The following is a 9,308-nucleotide window of genomic DNA, read 5'->3' on the forward strand; positions in this document are numbered from 1 at the left end:
GACTGGAGAAGTAGAAAAATCTGAAAAAGGGATCTTGAGAACAAAGGTGACTTGTCCTGCACTCTGGGAGAGCCCTGGGGATATTTTGAGTTTGGGGTGGTCAGGATCTCCAAGGAAAGAGCTGAGAATGCAGGGTCTAAGTTAAGGAGAGAGGTGAGCAGTGGAGAGAAACACCTGTGCTGAAATCACACACTACCACTGAGGAGTCTGCATTGAGAGGACTCTGGGGTTGGGGAGGGAGCCCTGGGAACAGGAGCACAGAAGGGCCTTCCGGTGGAGGGCAAGCAGGAAGAGACAGTAGTGGCCAGAGGAGCCAGAGGAGAGAGGACAAGCTGGTGTGAGGCAAATCAAAGTAGTATTTTAGTGAGTAACAGGCAGGGTCAAATGCCATGGAAAGGTCAAGAGAGATGAGAACTGAAATAAACCTTGGGAATTTAGCAGCTAGGAGGTGACTGTGGAGAAAACAATCTTAGTAGATTGGTGGGAATAGAAGGCAGGCCCAGAAGCAAGGATGGCTCAGAGGACAAACCTTATCCCTTTGGCATTTCTACTTGGAACTGCAGTAGTTGCAACTTCAGGTGGCAGCGCTAGGTGATGAGTAGAGACAAGCACTGAAGGGAGGAGAGCCGTGGGTGGAATGGAGACTTGAGTTTGCTGTCAAGATGGGGACTGGGCAGCTGAACCTGCTGGGAAACTATGAAATGGGCTTGGGATGGAATGCTAGGCTGGGGGCTGCATCTTCTAGGAAGTGTTTCCTGAAATTTATATAGCGGCTGTGTGGTCCCTGAGCATCTCATCTCCCCTCCTTCTGTGATGTTGCTTTGGTTTTCCTTGTACCTTCAACAAGCAACCATGTATAGCAAGGCGAATAACAAAAGAAGAAAGGGCCAGAAGGACACCTGGAAAGGAAGGGGTGAGGAAGACAGTACTCATCATGTACTGGATGCTGCTCTGTTAGCTGCTTTGTATCAACATATTTTATTTCTTCAGAACAACCTGACAGATTAGGTGCGAATATTCTCATCTTTTGGATGACAAAACTAAGGCTTGAAGAGGTCATGCCATTGACTCCAATTTACACAAGCTTGCTTACTAATGGAAAGTGGCAGTGAGGTGCCCTTTAGAACATTAGAAAAGGTGACAGGAGGTCTGAATTCTAGTTTCCACTTTGTCTCTGGGCAGCTGTGCAGCTCTGGATAAAACACTCTTCTTTTCTGACTGTGCCTATCCTGCAAGGACTGCAGGAAACGATTCTAGAGCCTTACCCTCCACTATGACTTTAGGTGACCACAGATGGATGTCACTTCTAGGTAAAACTGCCAGCCTCTCTGGTTTCAGATACGGGAAGGACACAGTTGACTGAGGCTGAGAGGAGGGGCCATACCTGGGGGAGGTGGGGAAAGAGAAGGAACAAGTCCAGTAAGAGAGGGAATGGATATTTGAGGATAAGAGCCTAGCAGTGGTCAGGGCTGAGTGGATGGAAGATGAAGTGGTAAAATTATAGAAGCAGATCTCTGCTTCTAGATGGAGCATAGCTACCCTCAAAACAGCTGTGCTGCCAGTCAGGAACTTCCTGAGAAAACCATAAATCTAAACCATGTCTGAGGAAAATGCATATGGGGGATGGGGAACTCAAACAGGAATGAGAACTCAGGGGCTTTATGGAAAACAATGTAAGATGCTAGTACAGGAAGACTTTTTTTGGGTGGGGGGGCATTGACAGGTTCCTAGGGGAACTGGTAACTGTGAACTTCCTCAGGAGTGTTGCTGTGGGGGCACTGGAGGGCAATAAGGTCATTTTCAAAGGAGCATGGACTTAGGCATATCAATAAATTGTTTTATCTCAAACACAGTGACCCTCATTAGTGTATAGAGGACCCAGAAGTATTAAAAGTCTGTGACATTCCAGCCTCTTCCAAGGAAAATGGCCCCAGACTGTTCTGTCTGCATAAAGCTGTCCCTTGGCGTTCCCTGCTGGGATCTAAGACTTCCTCACTTTCCCCACTTCGGTGGCCTCAAGTGCCCCCAAAACCCTGTCTGTCCAAGTACTCTTGGTTTATTTGTAACAGACCCAATCTGGCCTTTTCTTTAGGGTAGCTCCGTGAAAAATGACAAGGTTCAGTGTGAAAATGCAATGAGGTGGATCCACTATTCTAGGTCTCCATGGGGCTGAGTGTCCACTCCAGTCTTGGAAGCCCAAGGCCTCAAAGTAACCACATGGTTGGTTGGGAAGACCACTCCTGGGCTACCTCATTTCTCCCATGTATCTTGACAAAAAAACTGCATCTCAGATTATAACCAGGGGATGTGTCTTTCCTGAACCTGAAGGGGCCTAACGTAACTTCGGGTCTTTTTTATAGGTGTGGCCTCTGGCTAGGACAGGATGTGAACAGTCTTTATAAGAGAGGAGAGCATGCTTGCCTGTCCTCATTTCATAGTCAAGGAAAGAAGAGGAGCTGTATGGAAAGACTGTGTAGGTAATGATTTCTAGCATCTTCCAGTAGGTGATACACAATTTAGGGACAAGGCTGGAGGGTCCTAACACTGGATAGGTTTTCGCAGGTGACAGATCAGATAATGAATGGAGACCTGGGATTCCTGGGTTCTGGTACTGCCCTGCCATTTTTTAGCCTAGCAGTGCTGGACAAACCACTTCACTGCCTTGGTCAGATGAGGAGGTTGGACTTAATGATATAGGTAAGGTCATTTCCATCTTCATATATTTCACTGCTCTAGTCTGAGAATGTTGGGCATGTTTAGAAGAAGGTAATTAGGTAAATCCTTCACTTCAAGTTGTTCCTTTCCTTCCTCAGTAGCTGGGCCAGGGCTGCCACACCGCTGCTCAATGGTGCCTAGGAGAAGCGCTTCTCTAGAGGATGGGAAACATTGTATATGTTTGTTTGACCCTGAATAAGTCCCTAATGTTGTTGAGGTTCATTTTTTTTTTACTGGTTAAATACAGATATATGTCAGTAATATAGGGTGACTGTAAAGAACAAATTAGATTTCATATTATGTATGTATATCTTTCTTCTACAAAAAAAATATGAGATAGTGTAAGAATATACAACAGTAGGTAACAAAATAAATGAGAATAAGAGGAGGAAAAAGAAGAAGCTAGGAGGCACACTGGTTCCCAATCCTTAAATCCTCATACATGTGCTACAAGGAGTTGCAAATTTGGCCCTACAGCTTTTCTTGGCCAAAGCAAAGAGAGAAATAAAATCAACTTCCCCTTTGCTGTATCCATGGGGTAACAAATTCCCAGCTATTTAGGAGAAAAAAATCATAATTAAGACTTGAGAGAGATTTCTCACAGGGAGGATGTGGTGAGATGTAGTGAGCAACATGGCCAACACTGGCTCTCTGATAATAGTAAGCTTCATAGGGCTCAGATAATGAGTGAGAAAGCACGTTAGATACCATCTACCCTAAGCAAATGAACAAACCTTTCCCACCTTCATCACCCAGGGAATCATACCTCACAGCTGCATACAGAGCAACATGATTGCTGTGACCACTTACTCCCCCTGCATCGAAAGTCACCACCTGCAGAGAAATACAGGGTTTCACTCATGCCTCGACTTCAAACTAGCTGTCCCCATTCCCTTGGGAAGGAAAGAAGAGTGCAGAACCATGAAACTTTTCAAGTTCTGAGTGTATCTGAACTGACTTTGGTTCAGATCAATGGTGTGTAACTACTGGTTTAGCTGATTGGATAGAGACTTTTCCGTGAGGCTTACTGTTTATTCTTGTTCCTGGCCAGTGAAGCAAAGTGGAATTCATTCACGACAGAAACCTGAGTTCAGAATATCTGTTTCTTATCTGCCTAGCCAGTCATTAGTACATTTAGTTTTCCTGGCTGGCTGCTCTGTGAACTTTGTTCATGTAGATGCTGCTTGATTTATTGGGTCTCTTTTCCTTGTGCCATTCCAAAGGCACAAAAGCTTTGAGGGACAATTTCCACCATGCCCTGTGGTTAAATTCACAGAAAAAATGTTTATTCATAGACTGCCCTGTTCCCATTTTTGCAGATATAGCATCTGTTTATTAACTGCAAGCTTAGTCTAGGTTCCAATATTTCATTTCTACACAGATCGATTTTAAAAAACCCAAAGGACAATTTTAATAATAATAATAATGATAATAATAAAAGGATAGCTCAAATAATAAAAGAAACATAATAAAGAAACCGAGGACTCAGAAAAAGAAATAGAATTGGTTAGGGGAGATGGAAAGAGGCAAGTTGTCTCCAAAGAAAGAAGGTGACCACACAGCATGGACGAAGGGACATGGAACTGGGATTGGAATAGTCTGGAAAGGGGTTCATTATTAGTCTTTCTATACTAAAACATAAAACATGTTGATTCATGTACAGAAAACTCTGAGCAGCTAATATTTACTGAGCACAGGCTGGGAGTAGGGGCTATAGATTAAAAGAGAATTTAAAGTCCTATCAACTGATCCTGATTCACATAAGCTGCAAAAAACAAAAACACATTTATGAAACGAGACTACCAAAAATGCAAAACACTGATATTATAGTTATGTTACTAAAAGACTAAATGTCTTTTAGACTTGCATACTAAAATATTTAAATATGAAATATGATGACAAGGATTTGCTTTAAAATATTGCAAAAGGTAGAAGAGGTGAACAGGTGTTTAAATGAAAATAGTGATTATGTGTTAATTACTGAGACCAAGTGATAGGAACACAGAAGTTCATTAAACTGTTCTTTCTACTTTTATATGCTTGAAATTCTCTAGAATGAAAAGTTACAAAAAATTAGTTAAAGGCTTATAAAAAGCTAATCATATAATGGTGTATATATGTCATTATACATTTGTCAAAATCCATAAAATACATGACACCAAAAGTGAAACCCTAATGTAAACTATGGACTTTGGGTGATGATGTGTCAATGTAGGTTCACTGCAATAAATTGTGGGGGATGGGGGGTAGGTATGTACTTTCTGCTCAATTTTACAGTGAACCTAAAACTACCCTTAAAAATACAGCCTATTAAATAAAAGTTAACCATGTAACTCAGGTACCCCATTCTGATCCCATTTTTCCATGCAACATGGTGTGTGGTAGAAGGACCCATATCTGCTCTTCTCTCTGACACTAGTTAATGCCAGCCCACTGGGCAAGTTACAGAACTTTGCCACTGTAAGTTATTTCAACTTTCAATGTCTTGGTTTCTTCATCTGACAGATCAGAAAAGTAATATGTGCCCTGTTTTCCTCATTGGGTTGAGGTGAAGATAAAATAAAGCCACACATAAGTGTTTGGAACCTAACAACAATAAAAGCTAGACTGTTTCAGCTCTAAGTCTATTGTTATCAGATGGAGCTGGACAGTTGGGGCCAGGTCATTATCATAGGCATGCTGGAGGGCATACCCTTGGTTAAGGAATTTGGGGCCACATGGAGTTTGGCTCAGTCACTTTTCAAATTCTCCAAGGTCTGTTTTTTCCTCATTCTATTCCTTCTTTTTAATCTCCCTCTTCCTTTATGTTGCAAGGAGGATTGAGTTGAGTTGCATCCAGCTCCCTGGACTTTTGCAGATTTGCGCATGACAACACTGGTACCTGTAGTTCTTTACACGTTCCATCCACTTTCCCCCCATGTTGCAGATTCTCTGTTCAAATGAAATATTACCCAGACCCCAATAAACAAGAGATAACAGTGGGGCTGCTCAACCGGGGGACAGTTTTTTCCCAGAGACATTTGGTAATGTCTGGAGACATTTTTATTGTGACAAATGAGGAAGGTTACTACTGGGTAGAGGGAGGGGTTATCTAGTAGATAGAGTCCAGGGAAACTACTAAACATTGTACAGTACACAGGAGAGCCCTTACAACAAAGAATTATCAGCCCCGTATGTCAATAGTGCCACTGTTGAGACATCTTGCCCTAAGGGAGCAGAAATTAGGTGTGTTTGGCTCACTGACCCAGTTCACAACAGACAATAAATATCACATAGCAAATGCTCAGTAAATATTTGTTAAATGAAAGATTGAAGTAGAGGTTGGGCCCAAGACCTAGCCTATTTGACAGATGTGCTTTCCAAAGCTCTGTTCTGTCAGCTGTTCTATGTGGTTCTTACAACACTCCTTCAGTGAGCAGGACAGATAGCTCAGCATGCATTCAATAGAGTTGAGACTAGACAGAACACAGTTTCCTTCCATCACACTGTGCTAATGGCTGCAGAGCCAGCTTTGGCTTTGGACAAAGGAGAGCTTTTGGTATCATCTCAGCAAAGCCCAGGTGAGAAATTACCTTCTCATGACTTAGCTCTGTGCTCCTCACTTCTGCCTATGCTTCCCTGTTGGTGCTTTATCTTCTCTGATTGTGCAGTCGATACTTCAGTCTGGACAGGGCACCTGAGGCCCTCCCAAGATTTATGCACTCAGCTTGGTAGGAAGACTGCCACAGAGTGACTTCTCACCTGCCTAGATTCATCCCTCATACCTGGAGTATAAGGACTGTGGGTCTGTCTGAAAGTGCATTTCACTGCATCACAGCGGGTTGAGTGGAAACCCATACTTAGCTTGATTATGGCCGCTTATGTCTACACTGGTCATGGGTATTAGCATGGCCTTATACTTCTATTGCCACACTAGTGCAGAGAAATTATTCCCAACCGCACTGTGAAAACTTGAGAATTCCCTTATTAACAGCAAGGAGTGTTAAAGACCTATTTTAAAAGGATTTCCTTCTTTACAGAAATTACATCAATTCAAGATTGTCCTGACAATAAAAGTCCCCTCGCTCTTTTGAATGAATGTGAGCAGCTCAAACAACAGAATAATCTCCAGGCAGACAGGTGGCAGATAACAGTTATAGCAGTTTCGAGATGAGCATGGTCTGGGGCCTGTTCTAGTTCTTGGGGATATAAAGATGCCATTATACAGTCCTTGCCTTCATGGGCCTTACAGACGAGTTCACAAGACATGGTCTGTACTTTAAAGGATAAATAGCAACACATGTCACAGGCACAGGACACACAGCAAATACTGTAGGAATCTCCAGGAAGGCAGAAGTCAGGGAAAGCTTCTTAGAGAGGTTAGTCTTGAAGAGCCTGGACCACAAATCATTTTTCTGGGACACAAACTTGGGAGACTCTTCTGAGAGCAAGAATAGCATACAGAGCTGTCTGTGCCCTGAATATCCTCTCTGTATATTCAGAGCTAAGGCCAGCTGCTATGTGGTCCAAAAATCCTGGCCCTTTAGCAAGGACCAATCCTGCTCACCAGTGTCCAGTAGTTAAGTAAGGGCCAAATCAAAGAGGGCCAAGTTTAGAAGGATAGGAGTTTATCCTATAAGGAAGAGTTACTGGGGAGATCAGCTCTTCATACACACCAAAGTATGGAACAAAGGAGAGTATTTGGGGGCTAGCTCTGGGCTACCAAGGGGTATTGCGGCAAACTTCACAGATTTCATTGTTTTACTTTAGGCGGACAACAAAGACCAACTCTGTCTATATCTGGGCTGTGGAGCCCTGAGAAATTCTGACTGTGTGGGCAGGGGCAATCAGCAGGGCGAGGAATTTGATGCCTAATCTCAGGGACGGAACCCCTTGGGTTTTCACTTCAGACTCCCTAGGAAGCTATAGCTGGGAGGTATGGGCCTGCAAGTTGCTGGTAACCATTTTTCCAGCCAGGAAAAAGAATGAAGGCAACACATAGAGCAAGATGGAGAAGAGTTCTGGCAGGGTCGGGGGCCCACCTGCATCTCTACCTATATGTAATTTGGAGTGAGCCAGTTAGGTGCTCTTTTGGCTTGTGTGGGCTGTTTCAGCTGTATTTCTGTCATTAGAAAACAAAGATGGTCTGACTAATAAATCAACAAATAGCTGTTCTTATAAAAGGTCTAATAAATCAATTCACTCAGTAAACTCATCATTGATAAAAGCCTAACATGTTTTTCTCTGCCAGAAGGCTTAACCTTTTAATAAGAATTTATCAAAACTTAATTTTTGATATGATTGGGGCTTTAAATGGTTGAATTTTAGGTATTACCTCATGAAGGACTATTATTATTATTTTAGAAGTGGACATTAAGCCTTCTTGTCAGCCTTAAAATTGACCATTGGAAAGGCCCATTCCAACGGATCCTGGGAGAGCTGAGATGTGTGTTCCCAGACTCATCTACCTCTACAAGTAAATGTGAATTTCCATTATTGCTCTGCGACTCGAATCTTCTCCCTGCAGTGGGTGTGAATTTATCCTCGTGTTTTTTTGGAGTGAGAAATTGACGCTTAGTGTCACCATTTGCCAAACATGGGCTAGCTGCCTAGCCGCTGGTACTTCAATTTCCTTGATGTAAAATGAGAATTATAACAACATTTACCTGTAAAATTAAAATGATACTCTAAACGTGAAAATGCTTGGTAAAAGGTGAAGTTCTGTACAAATGAGAGTTGCAGCACAGGCTCCTGGGGACTTGAGTTTTTAGGTGGCAGGACAGAGGTGGAGGATGGGGGAGGTAAAAGAGGACATAGTTGGAAAAAACTTCTGCTTCTACCTGAGTGCTGACAATTTGGTTACTTAGTCTCACAAAAGATGTGTTGTCATCAGGAGGTTTAAAAGAGAGCACTGGAGGTCTTGGACTCTTTTTAGAAGAGTTGGAAGTGGGAGAGTGGCCACAGGAAAGGTGTGACTGGGAACCTCAGATTTGCATTCTGGGAAGGTGTTCCCTTACCAGGTTGATGCTATTCACTTCTATATGCTGAAGAAGGATGCTGGCCACATGCTCTGTGTTCCACTGCACACATGGGTCATCTGGGAAATCCCTGGAAGGAAAAGCACAACTTGAGCACTGTTTCTAATCAGGTGCAAACTTCTCCCTAAGCTCTGGTAGGTGTGTGCCAGTCTCGTGACGGGAATTATATGGGGGTGCTACCCTTAAATATCCAGATTTTAGTTGAAAGAGATGAGATTTAGAAACACGACACAGCTATAAATCAATGGACAATTCCACAGAATACACTTTTGGAGCTTTGTGCTCGTTGCTGGGGCAGAAGAAACAGACATCAATTAGACAGGCTTTGTCTACAAGCTGGGGAGACGGATATGTTAATGGTGAACCTGATACAAAGCAGAATATGTATCTTTATAAGAGTAATAATGCTTTAAGTGAAAAAGTACAAAGCTATGTTACTTCATTTAACCTCGTGAACATCTTTTGAGGAGCTCTGACAGATGAAGTTAAGTCGCTTGCTTGAAAGGTTGTTAAAGTTGGATTTGAACCCAGGTATTATGGCTGCAAAGCCAAGATGTTTTAGCACTAGGGAGCCGG

General features: G+C 42.8%; 1 protein-coding gene across 1 annotated transcript in view; it reads right to left on the reverse strand.

The window, feature by feature from the left end:
* The window catches only part of PIGL (phosphatidylinositol glycan anchor biosynthesis class L), a 65,343-nt gene that overhangs the window by 9,215 nt on the left and 46,820 nt on the right, over positions 1-9,308 (reverse strand). The window contains exons 3-4 of the mRNA XM_006908409.3: positions 8,712-8,802; positions 3,482-3,549 (exon numbers count right to left, since the gene is read on the reverse strand). Coding sequence (XP_006908471.1) covers positions 3,482-3,549; positions 8,712-8,802 — 159 coding nt within the window. The remainder of the gene's footprint in view (positions 1-3,481; positions 3,550-8,711; positions 8,803-9,308) is intronic.

The sequence above is a fragment of the Pteropus alecto genome, unplaced genomic scaffold (assembly GCF_000325575.1).
Source record: "Pteropus alecto unplaced genomic scaffold, ASM32557v1 scaffold52, whole genome shotgun sequence".
NCBI lineage: Eukaryota > Metazoa > Chordata > Mammalia > Chiroptera > Pteropodidae > Pteropus > Pteropus alecto.